At 52.1% G+C, this 15,465-nt stretch overlaps 1 protein-coding gene across 5 annotated transcripts; it reads right to left on the bottom strand.

The window, feature by feature from the left end:
• Positions 1–1,438: 1,438 nt before the first annotated feature.
• PI16 (peptidase inhibitor 16) lies at positions 1,439–15,195 on the bottom strand. Of its 5 annotated transcripts, none has more exons than XM_043449567.1 (7): positions 14,759–15,188; positions 9,447–9,668; positions 6,639–6,748; positions 6,276–6,364; positions 4,975–5,655; positions 4,623–4,762; positions 1,439–2,475 (listed from the first exon to the last, which is right to left on the bottom strand). In XM_043449567.1, the coding sequence occupies exons 1-6, from the start codon at positions 14,927–14,929 to the stop codon at positions 4,641–4,643; spliced, it is 1,395 nt and encodes a 464-aa protein (XP_043305502.1). In that variant the 5' UTR covers positions 14,930–15,188; the 3' UTR covers positions 1,439–2,475; positions 4,623–4,640. The 5 variants fall into 5 exon arrangements, with proteins under 5 accessions (XP_043305502.1, XP_043305505.1, XP_043305503.1 ...); XM_043449569.1 differs by lacking the exon at positions 1,439–2,475 and adding an exon at positions 3,739–4,209 and having other exon boundaries at positions 5,104–5,655; positions 14,759–15,195; XM_043449566.1 differs by lacking the exon at positions 1,439–2,475 and adding an exon at positions 3,739–4,209.
• Between the last annotated feature and the right edge of the window lie 270 nt (positions 15,196–15,465).

Genomic DNA, 15,465 nt, shown 5'->3' with positions numbered 1-15,465 from the left:
CAGCTGCCTCCTCCCAGGTGTTTGGAGAAGCCACCGAGGTGAAGAGCTAGCCTGGGTGAGCCTGGCGAGTCACTTTGAGGAGAGGCAGTGCCATTCCCAGGTAATACCCTGGGATTTGTGAATTTCGGGCTCCATCTCAGTTTTTAGTTGAGCAAAGATTTTTTTATGCCTAACCATTTTCAGTTCAGTATTCAGGTGCATGTATTATATATATTAAATGCTCCCTTTGTTTCCTGGACCTTTCATTCTTTGAGGATTGAATCCACCCCTGCCACCCGCTCCCCTAACCCCCCATAGCACCTGGCATGTTTGCTCCCAGTCCTGAAAACTAGAGTGATCTGAGAAAAGAGAGTGGATTGAACTGGGGTGGGAGAGGGGCGGAGCTGTCTGCAAAAGGAGGGGTGATGGGAGTGGGGATATCCTGTGGACACCTCCCTCCCCTCCTGGAAAACCTAATTCCAGTGGACACAGCTGGAAGGTCCCGTGACAGGCCTTCCGGGACCCCTTGTGATGAAGCACACATCACGTGTAAAGGCGGCGGTGGTGTGTGCGGGGCCCCACTGGAGCCCGTGGCTGTGTGCAGACGTCTGGGCGGCATGCAGCAGTGCACGGGAGCAGACCCACCCCGCTCTGGTCCCCGAGGGCTCAGGGTGCGAGACCACGTCCCCTCCTTTTGAATGTGCCTCCCGTTCTCTCCCAGCTACCCCTGCTCCTGGTCAGTTGTCACAGCCCTGCCTGTCTACTCTGGGATGCCATCTCTTGGCTTCAGTTATTTCCCAAAAATTTCCAAAGAGGTCCCTGCCTGACATGACAGGTTTCCTGAAGGCTGTGGACACAGGCACTGTTTACTGGGGGGACGCCGGCAGATCCCACCCCAAAATGGAGGAGGATGGCTTAGGCCTCCACCTGCGGGCTCTGCCCTGAGGCTGCCTCAGCTGAGCACCTCACAGGACTTGGGACTTGTTTGAGAAAACAGGCTCACGAAGGCAGAGATGCCCTTCCCACCTCAGGAAGGCAAGCAGGGTCAGCCTCTGAAAATCAATTAGTGTCACATTCCCACCACAGAAGGAACAAAACCACATGATCATCTCAATAGGCACAGTGTTTAACAAAAGTCAACATCCGTTCATGATGAAAACATTCAAAAACCTAAGAAGAGAGCTTCCCCAACCTGATAAACGGCATCTATGAAAAAACCCATAGTCCATATTTTACCAGATGGTGGAATGTTTTCCCCATTAAGATCAGGAATAATAATGCTCTTACCATTACTTGACATTGTACTGGAGGGTCTAGCCAGGGCAGTTAGGCAAGAAAATGAAAAGTTATCTGGGTTAAAAGGCAGAAGTAAAACTGCAGATGACACGATCATGTATATAGGAAATCCTAAGGAAGCCACTAAAAATGCTATTATAACTAATAAATGAATTCAACAAGGTTGTGGTATATAAAGTTGATTGTATTTCTATATGCTTGTAATCAGAATGAAATGAAATTAATGAAACAGTCTCATTTACAATAGCATAAAAATAAAATACTTATAAACAAATTTAACAAAAGAATTACAAAATTTTTATTTTGAAAACTGTAAAACATTGTTGAAAGAAAGTAAAGAAAACCTAAATAAATGGTGAGACAGCGCATGTTCTTGGATTGGAAGCCTTAATATTGCTAAAATGATGGATTACATAATCCCTACAAAAATTTGCAGAAATTTGACAAGCTGGTCCTAAAACTTATGGAAAAAATTCAAGGGATGTAGAATAGCCTAAACAATCTTGAAAAAAAAATCAAAGTTGGAGGACTTACATTTACCAATTTCAAAACTTAACTGCAATACTACAGTAATGAAGATGGTGTGGTAGGTAATAGCATTAAAGAGACATAAATCAATGGAATATGATTGACAGTCTAGAAATAAATGTTTACATTTTAATTCACACAATTAACTATAAAACTCTTAAAAATAGGCATAAATCTCCATGACCTTGGATTAGGCAAGAGTTTCTTAGATATAACACCAAAAGCACAAATAACAAAGGAAAAACATTGATGTCAGAAGTCATCAAAATGAGCAACTTTGAAGGATACCATCAAGAAAAGACAACCCACAGAATAAGAAAAAATGTTTGCAAATCATTTATCTGATAGGGGATTTGTATCTAGAATATATAAGAAATCCCTACAACTCAAGAGACAAATACCCCAGTTAAAAAATGGGCAAAAGACTTGAGTAGACATTTATCCAAAGAAAAATACCCAGATGGCCACTAAGCACATGGAAGGATGCTCAACATCAGTAGCCATCAGGGAGATGAAAACCAAAACCACAGCAGGATGCTACTTCATGCTTGCTACAGTGACCATAATCAAAAAAGACAAGTGTTGGCAATGTGGAGAAACTGAAACCCTTGTACATTGCTGGTGGGATTGTAAAATGGTGCAGTCACTTTGGAAAGTAGTCTTTGGCAGTACCTGAAAGAATGAAACATAGAGTTACTATATGATCAGAGTTAACCGTCTGATACCACTCCTGGCGTGTACCCAAGAGAAATGAAGACATATGACCATACAAAAACTTTTACATGAATGTTTACAGCAGCAGCACTTACAATAGCCAAATTGTAGAACACACCCAGTGTCTACCAATTGATGAATGGATGAAGTTGTATTTCACATAAAGGAATATTACTTGGTAATCAGAAGGAATACAGTACTATTTCATGCTACATGGATGAACCTTGAACATATGCTAAGTGAAAGGAGCCAGATACAAAAGCCCACATATTCTATGATTCTCTTTATACAAAATGTCAGACAAATCCATAGAGACAATAGATGAGTGGTTGTTTAGGGCAGGGGCTGGCGGGTGGAAGAAAGGAGAAAGGGACTGTTGAAAGGTATGGAGTTTTTGTTTGGGGTGATAAAAATGTTCTAAAATTGTGATAGTTGCATAACCCTGTGAATATATTAAAAACCATTGAGTGATAACTATAAATCAGTGAATTTTATGTTCTGTGAGTTATTCCTTAATATATTTATATCACATATGTGCATATGTATATAGATATAGATATATAAATATATGTATGTATACATACACCTACACACACACATGCAGTGTGCAGCTCTGGACAGATTTCCTATTTAACTGTTTCACAGCCCGCTTTGCCTGGAGACGGTTGCCCGCCCCTCCCCACCAGCCCCAGTTGGGTCCCGAGCTGCCCTCGTCACCTACCATTGTGAGCTCTACACACACACACTTGTCTCCTGCTTCCTCGGGGCAGTGTCAGGAGGAGACAGGTGTCTGGGAATCCAGAGCCTTTTCTCAGGACTCCTCCACGTCCCAGGGGTTGGCCCAGCCATCCCTGAGGTATGTTGCTGACCTTGCGTCCAGGAGGGGCCTGGGCAGCAGCACCTCCGAGAAGAGGTTGTGTGCTGCTCCCATCTTGGGTCACGAGCCCAACTGGGCTCCACCACTCCTGGGAGAGTCAGCCCAACACCCATGGCCTCCCCTTGGCCCTGTCTGCCTCCCGCCAGCTACCTGAAGATTTTTTTTGTTGGAGGGGGTGTGCAGTTGGAAAGGTGCTTCAAAGAACTCAATGGAGTGTTTGGGGGAGACGGGCTGTGAAGAAGAGGGAACGGTTGTTGTGGGTCAGCAGCAGAAGAGGTGAGTCTCCCAGGGCCCCTAGCGAGCCCTCCCCTGCCCCCCACCCTTCACAAGCACGGAGACCGGCGCTCATATATAGGCTTTTATTCGGGAGTCAGGGGCTGCCTCCCTTCCCCGGTCCCTGCTCCCCGCCCTCCTGTAGAACCCCTCTCAGATGGGGCTTGTCCTTCATCTGCCTCTCAGCACCCCCTTGCCAGCTAAACAGGCAAGTTCGGGGAGGGGAACACTCAGGGAGAACCCTTATCTTGCCTCGGCAGACAACCCAAGGCCAAGGCAGGCAGAGACCGCCCCAGAATCATCACCCCCACCCCACCCCCAGACTGAGAAGGGAGGAACCGGAGGGGCCCAGGTGATGTGTGCAGTCAGCAGGCAGCAATCAGCTCACGGCGGCTAGGCCCTGTGCCCCCAGAGAGGTGTGGATCAGGCAGACGCCCCACAGCCTTTCCCTTCCAGAGGGACTTCGGCCATGAAGTGTCTCGTTTGGGAAGGGCTGCGGCCAGGGTAGGGGAGATGGCTGGAGGACGGCTGACCTCTTCACCCTGAGAAGGCAGGAAGCACCCCTGGGAACAGGTCCAGGCTCCAGTGGCCCAAGGGAGAGGCCAGGGGACTGGAAGGGGCCGAGGGGGTCCCTGGGAAGCCCTGAGACCTTCTGTTCCCGGAAGAGCGGGACTGTGCCCACAAGACACCTGGAGAGCTGGTCCCTGACGCCACAGGAACGTGCTCAGAGCCCCCTGCAGCTGGCTAAGGGGTGCACCTCCCCAGAGGCAGAGGCACTCGGGCAGTGCCATGGGTCGGCCCTGTAGAGGCCTCCTGTGGGCACAAGGCCTCTGGCCTGGGGTCTGGCTGGGGTGAAGGAGGGTTGCTGGGTCCCGGAGAGGACCTCCCAGGAAACTGTGGTCTCTTATTGGAGGAAAACAATCCAGAGGCGAGGGATCCCCACGTGAGGCCTTGCCTTTGAGTGGTGACCCCTTCAGAAGATTCCAGCCAACACCAGGGGAAGCAGCAGCAGCAGTCCCAGGAGGAGGCCCCCGACGTGCCCAGGGCTTGCATTTGACCCTGACCTGAAGCCGTGCTTTCCAGAGCCCTCCGCATCTGCAGGAAGGGAGGGGCTGGGCCTCAGCCTGGACGTCTCTCCCTGCCCTCCCGCCCACCCTACCTGGCACACATGTGGGGACCCAGCAGCCAGGGAGGAAGCTCTTACTTGGGGGGTGCACGCCCTGCCTTGCCCACACTGCCTATGCTCGAGCGGGGTGCTGACATTCTGCAGCTCAAAGGGGAGGTAGGATGGGCGCTACAGGCCTTACCTGGCAAGGAGGACTGCAAGGCCAGGGTACGCCCACCCATGGCATTGGCGGTGGCAGAGGCGCTGGGGGAGTTGGACAGGGACTTGGAGGAGGAGTGCCCTTTGTGCTTTGATGTGGTCTGCGGCTCACCTGGCTTGTCCTGGGCTGGAAAGACTGAGGCCAAGATCTCACTGGAATGAAGCAACTCGGCCTCAGCCTCACCCTCCTCCTGGGAGAGGGGTAGCGGCTCCCGTGTCCCCATCAAGGATATCTTGGGGTGCAGAGAACTCTCCAGGATCCTGGAAGGCATTCTTGTACTCCTGGCCTCTTTGTCTGCCGATTTGGGGGTGGGATCATGGGTTGATTTGGGGAGGAGGGTAGCTGGCCTCTTATCCAAGGAGAGCGGGCTGTGAGTGGCCAAAACGGAAGGGACCTTAGTTGCTAAGGAAAGTGGAGTCTCTGTTGCCGTGGAAGGGGAGTCTTCCGTTACTAAGGAAGATGGGGCCTTGGTTTCTTTAGACGATAGAACCTTTGTTGCCAGGGAGCTTGAGACCTCTGTTACCAAAAGGGGTGGAGGTTCTGTTGCTAAGGAAGAATCGATCCCCTCTTTCCTAGAGCTTGAGGCTTCTGTTGCTAGGGGAGATGGGGCCTCAATTATCAGGGAAGACAAATCCTCAGCCTCTTCCTGGCCTTTGATGGGTTCTGAGAAGAGAGGCAAGGCCTGGCATTAGTGCTGCAAACAGGATCCTGCATTTCTCACCCCACCACAATCAAGGTGAGGAGACCAAATGTACTGTGAAGACACACACACACACACACACACACACACACGCACTCACCCTCTCCAGTGAATATGTTCCTCGTTGTTTCTTGTGATTGACATTTGCCCCTCCATCTACCACCTTGTCCAATTCTTCCCCTCTCCACACTCACACTTCCACTTTTATAGAGGACTTCAGCTGGATTACTGTTCCTAGCACACCCATTGAGTCTCAGGCCCTGGTCCCTCTGATCACCCATCTGTCCACACACCCTCACCCCCACCCGTGCACTTGCTCGGGGAGCCCCTGACTCCTCCACCCTCTGCTTGGAGGGTAGGAAGTTGGTCACTTGGAATGCCAGGGTGCCAAAGTGGGTATGCAAGGAAGGCAAAGCGGGCCAAGTGGGCTTGGGAACCTGGATGCATTGGGGCTGCTGAAGGTTCCTCCCGTGGCCCACACAGCTGCTCTGGAGCCTCAGGAGGCTCTAGACCATCCAGTGGGTGTCCCCCTGCCTCACCTTCCTCCCCCAGTGCCACGCCCCCCCACACCAACCGGACTCACCACAAAGGGAGTTTTTGCAGTGGTAGCCCAAGGGACATTGGGAGCATGGAGTCCCCTCTTGGTAGGGCCTCTGGCCCTTCACGTTCCCCCTGCAGGAGGCGAGAAGAATGCTGGGGGTGGGGTCCCGGCCAACCGCTGACCCTATCCCTCATACACAAGCCTTGTCTGGAAGTGCTCCCTGGGTCTTACTCACCCTGAACTAACTTGCTGGACCGATGAGATCAGACTCCACCGGTGCCCTCATAGCTCCCCAGGAGACGGGTCCCAGATCAGCCCGCTTCCTCTTCCTGAGACTGTGTCCAGCCAAGCCCTCCCCTTGGCTCCTGCCCACCCCCTTCCCCCAGGGCTCCCTACCCCACTCACGGGGGCTCATAGTTGCAAACCAGCAAGTGGATGTTGGTCTCGTCAACGCCCTGGAGCTTCTCACAGAAGTGGGAACCACAGCCAATCCTCTCTGTCTTGGCCCAGACCACCTGAAGGGAGGCAAACCCAACAGTTTAGCCTGGGCAAGATGGCTCCTAGCTAGTGTCTCTCTACCTCAGGGTTCCGTGCGTGAGAGAGGAGGAACCCTGTATGTAAGAGCCAAATTCCCAAGGATGCACGGCTTCAGGACAAAACTGTCCCAAGCAGTTCTACTCTCAACCAACCACACACACTGTTTCACCAGGACTCTATCCCTCTGAAAACCTCCCCCTTTGACAGACCCTCATGAATTCTTCCTGTGGGCTCTTCCTAGAGTCCCTTACATTTTAAACAAGGGACGTAACAAAGGAATGAATCTTAAACGGGAGAATCTTAAACATTAGCAACAAATCAAAACAACCTTTATGCACTGCCATTGACTGAAACAAGCCAATATAGCCTCCCTTTGCTATTTCTAATTTCAGTCGCTCAATCTGAAGCCAGTTTCCTTGTTTGTTTGTTTGTTTTGTTTGGGTTTTTTGTGTGGTAAGATCGGGCTCTCACTGTTAACTCTGCACAACTTCCCAGGATTGGGGTCTTGCGGCTTGACTCAGCTGAGAGTTCCCTAGGTACCACTGTTGAGCATCTGCCAGGCAGAAATGACCCTAGAGAGCACATGCACTCAGCCTAGGAGAACACAGGAGTGGAGGTGGGGCAGGCCTCTCCTGCTGGCTTCTGCCAGCAATTCCTGCAGGTGGATATATGTATGGGCGTGTGAGAGGGGGAAGAGGGCAGGGAGGGCTGGGGTTTCACAACTTCCTGATATGGATGGGTGATGTTGGGATTTCCTTCCCTAAAGATCAGCACTAAAAATACCACCCAAAAGAAACACTGGAAAGAGGAACTGGTGGATATGGGTGGGAAGGTGGCTGGTTCATTTCCTTTTCCTTTTAAAAAAATTTGTCGTGTTATTGTTTGAACAACAAAAGATCATTGGGAGGAGAAAAAAAAAGAATTCAATAACACTAATGTTAATTCCTCTACACACCCCCCTACACCCCTTGTCTGCAAATGCAAACTTTCAAAATGCAGTAAAGCAATGAGTGACTGCAAGAGTCAGGAAATACTCTCAGAAGGCTCTCTGAAACCTTCACTCTGTGACCATGTAGTCTCTTATCTAAATTTTTATTTATTTATTTATTTATTATTCTCTTATTTTAAAATTATTAGAAGCTAGCTTAAAACTCAACATTCAAAAAACGAAGATCACGGCATCTGGCCCTGTCACTTCATGGCAAATAGATGGGGAAACAATGGAAACAGTGACAGACTTTATTTTCTTGGGCTCCAAAATCACTGCAGATGGTGACTGCAGCTATGAAATTAAAAGACGACTGCTCCTTGGAAGAAAAGCTACGACCAACCTAGACAGCATATTAAAAAGCAGAGACCTTCCTTTGCCGACAAAGGGCCGTCTAGTCAAAGCTAAGGTATTTCCAGCAGTCATGCGTGGATGTGAGAGTTGGACCTTAAAGAAAGCTGAGCACGAGGAATTGATGCTTTTGAACTGTGCTGTTGGAGAAGACTCTTGAGAGTCCCTTGGACAGCAAGGAGATCCAACCAGTCCATCTTAAAGGAAATCAGTCCTGAATATTAACTGGAAGGACTGATGCTGAAGCTACAAGTACTTTGGCCACCTGATGGAAAAACTGACATATTGGGAAAGACCCTGATGCTGGGAAAGATTGAAGGCGGGAGGAGAAGGGGACAACAGAGGATGAGATAGTTAGATGGCATCACTGACTTGATGGACATGAGTTTGAACAAGCTCTGGGAGTTGGTGATGGACAGGGAAGCCTGGCGTGCTGAAGTCCATGGGGTCACAAAGAGTCGGACACGACTGAGCAACTGAAATGATTCTCTTATTTTTCATGTTGTTCTTAAAGACAAAAGTAAGATTGTGTATTTGCTTTATCAGTCCCTGGCAGATTAGAAGAAGCAACCTAGACACTCTGAGAAAGGACAAAAGAGGGACAGTGAGAGAGGGACAGGAGAAAGGAGGGATGTGTTTACTGCTGAGGCCAACAGCCGTGTGTAACCTCGGCCAGGGGACGAGATAGCTTAGAGTTTGGTCAGGATCGCCTGGCACAGTAACTATCCTCCAACAAGCCTCCAGAGAGGCTTGCTGCTGCTGCTAAGTCACTTCAGTCGTGTCCGACTCTATGCGACCCCATAGGTGGCAGCCCACCAGGCTCCCCCGTCCTTGGGATTCTCTAGGCAAGAACAATGGAGTGGGTTGCCATTTCCTTCTCCAATTCATGAAAGTGAAAAGTGAAAGTGAAGTCACTCAGTCGTGTCCGACTCTTAGGGACCCCATGGACTGCAGCCCACCAGGCTCCTCCGTCCATGGGATTTTCCAGGCAAGAGTACTGGAGTGGGGTGCCGTTGCCTTCTCTGGGAGAGAGGCTTAGGAACACCTAATTCAGGTCTCTTCAGGAGCGGGAGGCCGGAGGACGGGGTGCGCCTAAGTTTTCAAAAGAGACAAACAACTAAAGATGGTTTGTGAGAAACAGAACTTCGTTGGGGGCCTGGATAACACCCGAATTGCTGTGGAGAGACGACTTTTATGAAGGATGGAAGCGGGGCTTAGGGACTCCTGGGATCTACCTGAGGGGAGAGGCGGCCACGCCCATCGCCGTGCGGCCCCGCCCATCGCCGTGCGGCCCCGCCCCATTGCCGCGGGCCCCGCCCTCCCGGCCAGCCCCTCACCTGCGTGTAGTGGCCGCACATCTGGCCCGCAGCGCAGCTGATGGCGCTGAGGTTGTAGTGCTCGCGCTCGTGGTGCCACTCCTCCATGGCCAGAGGCACGTCCAGACCCTCGCCCGTGATGGCAAACAGGTTCTCGCCGCGTCGCCCTCGCTCCTTGTTGTGGCCCCACACGCACTGCTGCGCGTAGGCCTTGGCGAAGGCGGCCAGCTCCTCGTCCCACCTCTGCAGGGACAGGTCAGGGATCAGGGAGGTGAGGACGCTTCGGGCTCAGGGGAGGCGGGAGAGGAGGGTGGGAGAGGGGAGGGGAGGATGCCCACGATTCTGTGGGGGTGAGAAAAAAAGGTTGAGGGTGTCCTGGGGGGCCCTCTGGAGGAGGAAGACCCTCCCCCTCCTTGTGGGGTGACTCGTGGCTGTGATCTGGAGCAGAACTCTGGTCCCGGTGGGCTTCTGTGGGGAGGTGGGAGGGTGGCACCCCAGGTCAGGAGGAGTTAGCCAAACTTGGGACTGTTCCCCAGCAATCAGACAGATTGCCTACCGTTCTGAACTCAGACAGGCCTTCGGGAGGAATAAATGGGATGATGTTTTTGACAGTGGAATTATTAATTAATACTAATATCTGTCTACATGAAAGGTGGGTGCTGATGCCCTGCCGGGCTGCCTGAAAACTATTCTGACACACCAGATGTCCAGTGAGATGTTCCGGGGCTGGGTGGTTTATTCAGCCATTCTGTTCCCTCTACCCACCCACCAGAAATCTGACTGAGGGGCCAGCACTCCCCTTTAACCTCCCACTCTCTGTGACTCAGATGGTTAAGAATCTGCTTGCAATGCAGGAGACCTGAGTTTGACCCCTGGGTCGGGGAGATCCCCTGGAGGAGGGGATCCCCTGAAGAATCTCCCCTGGCAAACCACACCAGTATTCTTGCCTGGAGAATTCCGTGGACAGAGGAGCCTGAAGGGCTACAGTCCATGGGGTCGCAAAGAGTCAGACACGACTGAGCGACTACTGCTTTCACGCACTCCCCTTGGGATAACCCGGCCTCCATGGCTTTTCTAGTTCCAGGCTGTCCTCCCAATTGCTCTCTTGTCAACTAGACAACCACTTTCCCCAAGAAAGTGAAGTATCTCTGTGCGATGCTCACTGAGAGAAGGATTTCAGAGCTTTGGTGGCCCAGGGAGCTGTCTAGTCCCAAAGGCAGGATTCTCCAGTGGGGACCTCCAGTGAGATGGTAGGAAGGGGCATTTCAGGTTAGGGGGCCTCAGAGGTTTTGTGTCCCTGGCAGGGAGGACAGGCCCAGGGTGGGTGGGAAGAGGGAATTAACGAGGCATCTGACCAAAGGATTGAGGAGGGAAGCCTGGATCCCATTAAACTTTGTCCTTGGCCTCTCCTGGAAATGGATGGCCTGGCAGCAACTCTTGCTCCACCCTCTGGGGGGCCCGCCAGCTGCAGGAGCCAGACGGCCCATAAAGGGCCAAGAGCGTGGGTGACCCCGAAGGGAGGGGGCTGTGTGGTCACACCCACTCCTCCCCCAACACACGACACGGTTCTCAAGAGCAGCTGCCTGGGGTAGGAATGGGAACCCTGGCTGGATAGCTCTACCGCTATAACTTTCGGGTGAATCCCCTTCCCCTCTGTGGGCATTTTTGTCCCAAGTCACTGGTCTCTGAGGTTCTCGCAAATGGGGAGTGGTGGAGAGCAGGGAGGGGGAAAGGGACAGGGTGCTGGGGACCAGGCTCTGGGTGCCTGGGATGACCTTCGGGGCTCCAGACTAGGCCACCTTCAGGGTGGCCAGCATAGAACAGGTGCTCAGAAGACATTTGTCCGCTGTTAATGACTGCGACACAGCCCTGCTCAAAGCAGGCTCCTCTACAGACCTTGGCTGTAATTTCTGTTCTAACTAGATGCCTTGAGCCCCACCGTTAGAGAGTTACTCCTGTGGGTCTTAAGGCTTGTCAGTTGTCCAGAGACCCTTGTGGAGAGGCTCAAGGGTCACAATACCCACCCACAGTAGCCAGTTGGTCACCATCTGAAAGCAAGTCCATTCATTCACTCCTTCACTCATTCAACAGTCCTGGGCACTATGCCAGCCCTGGGGTGATGGCCAGAACTAAGAAGCCCAAGATTTCAGTGTTATAAACCATTAATTAGGCCACTATGTGGTCACTGACAGCTATCCAATGGCCTAACCCTTACCAGAGAGGGCCATTTAGCCCAACCTGAGGATGGAGACTAGAGGAGGGCATGGCAACCTACACCATGATTCTTGCCTGGAGAATCCCATGGAGAGAGGAGCCTGGCGGGCCCATGGGGTCGCAAAGAGTCGTACATGACTGAGCAACTGAGCATGCATGCACAAGGATGGAGAAGGAAACGTGAAGCTAAGTGTTAAAAAGTAAGGCACTGGCCAGGTGGAGAGGGGAAAGGCAGCATGAGCTGAGGCAAAACATGAGCCAACGGGTGGAGATGGGAAACAAGGTCTTGGTGGGGGAAAGACAGCTGCTGGGTTAGAGGGAGAAAGTGTGCAGGAGGCAAGGCTGGAGAGGTGTGCAGGGCCAGACACCCAGAGCAGGGCCCGTCAGGGGCTGGGGCTTTAGCTGGAGGCAGCAGGGAGCCAGTGGGAGCCAAGGAAGGGTTTTGAGCAAGGTCAGACCAATGTATTGGATCTTCATGCTGGTTGTAGAGGCCAGAGGCTGGGGAAGCAGGTTGAGGCTGTTCTAGAAGTCCGTGGGAAAAGAAACACTGAAGCAGGGTTGTGTCAAAGAGATGGTGGGAGGTGAGAGGAGATGCAATTCAAGAACAGTTGGGCCTTCTGGGAGGTAAAAGTGGTGATAATTAGACTTGGAGGCTGAGGGAGAGAGAAGAGTCCATGATAACACTCACCTGCCTCACCCTGGATCCATTCCCTCTTCTGTATCACTTATTGAGCACTTACTGTGTGCCAGGCACTGTCCTAAGTACTTTACAGATAGTCACTCATTTTGTCCTTACAACCACCCTACGAGAATTGTTAGAGTGTTGTCATCTCTGATTTACAGCTGGGGCACAAAGAGGATAAGTAACTTGGCTGAGGTCACACAGCTAATAAAAGGCAAAGTCAAATGTGAACCCAGGCCATATAACTCCAGAGTCTCGCATTTATCACTGCTGAAGCTGAGCCTGAAACTTGTCCCAAATTTAGCCTTATGTCCCAGTCCAGCCTTATCCGCCCTTCCTCAGATCACTTCCTACCAGGCAGCAGCATATCTCGCCAGTACCTGAACTGCTTCAGAAAGTGTTGCCCCACTCCTGAGGTCCTCCTCTGACTGCAAAGCAGTTCCCAGCCTGTGTTGCCCCCAGTCTCAGCCAGCAAGAATGTAGGGCATCAGGAACCTACCGATGGGGAAACCAAGGCCCAACAGTGAGTTCCAGGCCTCAATCAGGGAACTGTAGGAAGAGCTGGTACCACCATCTGTGCTGTGCTTAGTCGCTCAGTAGCGTCCAACTCTTTGAGACCCCACAGACTGTAGCCCACCAGGCTCCTCTGTCCATGGAATTCTCCAGGCAGGAATACTGGAGAGGGTTGCCATGCCCTCCCCCAGGGGATCTTCCCAACCCAGGGATCGAACCCAGGTCTCCCAAATTGCAGGTGGATTCTTTACCAACTGAGCCACCAGGGAAGCCCTGGTACCAGCATCGGGGGCTCCTAATTTGTTGTCTGCAGCTCCTGTCGGTTGCCAAGGCCGACAGAACTGGGAAGGGGGGTGCTGTGTGCACCTGCGGAGCTGTAGATCTTTCTCACAGGTCTTCCTGTCTGACCCCCAGGGCAGGGGTTGCCAGCGCCACGTGATCAGGAAACAGAGGCTTTTGAGGGTCACTTCACCCAGAGTCACTTAACCAGGTTGGACAAAGCTGTTAGAACTCTGGGCTTGGACCCCACAGGTGCAGCCTTGCTCTTCGGCACCAGCTAAGGGACCCTGGACGCCACTCCCCACCTAAGGGTGACTGGAGAAGATGGGCCGGTCTAGCCCTTGGGGCAGGGGGCGGGGAGGAAATGGGTCAATTGCTCACTTTCTCTCTTTTAATCCTGAGCATCCTGCCCCCTAAACCTGCATCAAAAAACTCCCCCTCTGACAGTGGTAACTACATCCCCAAATCTGGCTTCTGTCATCCTTAGGTATGTCCATCTGCATATGTCCTCCACCAGTTTGCAGTAGAACTTTTTACATTTTTTTAAACCTCATGCAAATATACCCTACTCTACTTAAAAATGAATATGTATATATTTTTTGAGATTTCACTTCCCCCTATTCAATATTATATCTTTGAGATTCAGTCATGTTGATATTAGTTGTTGTTTTAGTAGCTAAGTTGTGTCAGACTCTTTGTGACCCCATGGACTCTAGCCCACCAGGCTTCTCTGTCCATGGCCCAGCAAGAATGCTGGAGTGGGTTCCCATTTCCTCCTCCAGGGGATCTTCCCGACCCAGGGATTGAACCTGCATCTCTTGCGTCTCCTGCATTGGCAGGTGGATTCTTTACCACTGAACCACCAGGGAAGCGTGTATGTTGATATTTATGGAGCTCTAATTATGACCTCATTTTACAGATGGGAAACTGAGGATCTTTATTAGGTTAAGGGGCCTTCCCTGGTGGCTCAGCGGTAAAGAATCTGCCAGCAATGCAGGAGACGCAGGTTTGATCCTTGGGTTGGGAAGATCCCCTGATGGAGAGCAAGGCAACCTACTCCAGTCTTCTTGCCTGGAGAATCCCATGGACCGAGGAGCCTGGTGGGCTATGGTCCACAGGGTTGCGGGGAGTCAGACACATCTGAAGCGACTGAGCACGCGCGTATGCACACTAGGTTAAGGGACTCACCCTGAATCACTGGCCTGTTGGGTGGTCGAGCAGAATTTGATGTGTGTGATCCAGAGCCTTCTCTGCTTCTGGTTCCTGTTCTCACCCCACCTCCTTAGTCCATCCCTCCTACTCTGGGTGCTGGTTCCCATCCTGCTGCCTGTTTTTTCTGTTCATCTCCTTGGATGGCATTTGAAAGATGATTTCACCCAGGTGTTAGGAGCTTCCTGTGTTCCCTCTCCCAGGGGCATGTGCATTTTAGGAGGTGCTGGGAAGGGCTCACTGGGTCAGGAAGCAGGACTTCCAGCCCAGCTCTACCAGGTGTGGGCCTGCAAGCTCCTAAGGGGCCCGCGAGTCCCTCTAAGCCTCGGTTTGCTCATCTGTATAATGAGACCGCTTATGGGGCCGGAGAGGGGAATCCGAGGGAGCTTCCACTCGTGGGGAGGAAGGGGTTGGCGGGGGTCTGGGCTGCACTCACCATTCGCAGCATGCTGGTGGCCGGCGGGGACACCTGGGCTCGATAGAGGTTGTGCAGCTCCACCATCACGTGTTTCTCAACTTCACTGAGGGCGCCGGCGGGGCCTGGGGCAGCCCCCAGCAGTAGCAGTGGCAGCAGCAGATACGCCAGGAGACTGCCGGAGCTCTGCATGGTGGCCAGTCCTCTCTGCCTCTCCCGTTCAGGGGTCTGGCAGCTGGATTTAAAGTCCTTCCTCCACAAGCACCACCCTGGCTGGGGCGGGCGGGAGGGGCTGAATCTGGAGGCCTGGCCCTGCTCACACAATGTCTCAGGGAGGGCAGGGTGCTTGGGTCCTGACCAGAGCTGAGTCTACTCCCAGCATTTCTCCCCCCTCAAGAGTCCTTGGCCAGAGCCTCCTTTCTCTCGGTAACGGGGGCTCAGGCCAAGAGCCATGTGAGTTCTGCGGTCCCTCCTGACAGGTCCTCCAGTCCACAGAATCACAGTAACTTCTGCAATGACTCTTGCACCGTGGGTCACACCCACTGGGTGCTAAGGACACATAACAGGAAGGAAGCCACATGGACTCCACGCTCAGAGCACTGGGCAAGATAAGAAATCTGCAGGTGGCTTGTAGAAGGATAGAGGAAGATAGGGTATGTTTGGTAAAGGTTGGGCCAACTACCTCAGTCTGAATCCTGGTTCTGCTCCTTTTCTAGCTGTGTTTTTGG

This window comes from Cervus canadensis, chromosome 28, assembly GCF_019320065.1.
Source record: "Cervus canadensis isolate Bull #8, Minnesota chromosome 28, ASM1932006v1, whole genome shotgun sequence".
NCBI lineage: Eukaryota > Metazoa > Chordata > Mammalia > Artiodactyla > Cervidae > Cervus > Cervus canadensis.
Note: the sequence above shows the minus strand (reverse complement) of the source record. Positions and strands in the feature narration are given on the sequence as shown.

Coding starts and splice junctions, on each gene's coding strand:
- PI16 (XM_043449567.1), bottom strand. CDS start 14,929: ATGCAGAGCTCCGGCAGTCTCCTGGCGTATCTGCTGCTGCCACTGCTA. Junction 9,669..14,758: donor CCACCAGCATGCTGCGAATG/GTGAGTGCAGCC, acceptor CTGTCCCTGCAG/AGGTGGGACGAGGAGCTGGC. Junction 6,749..9,446: donor TGTGCGGCCACTACACGCAG/GTGAGGGGCTGG, acceptor GCCTCCCTTCAG/GTGGTCTGGGCCAAGACAGA.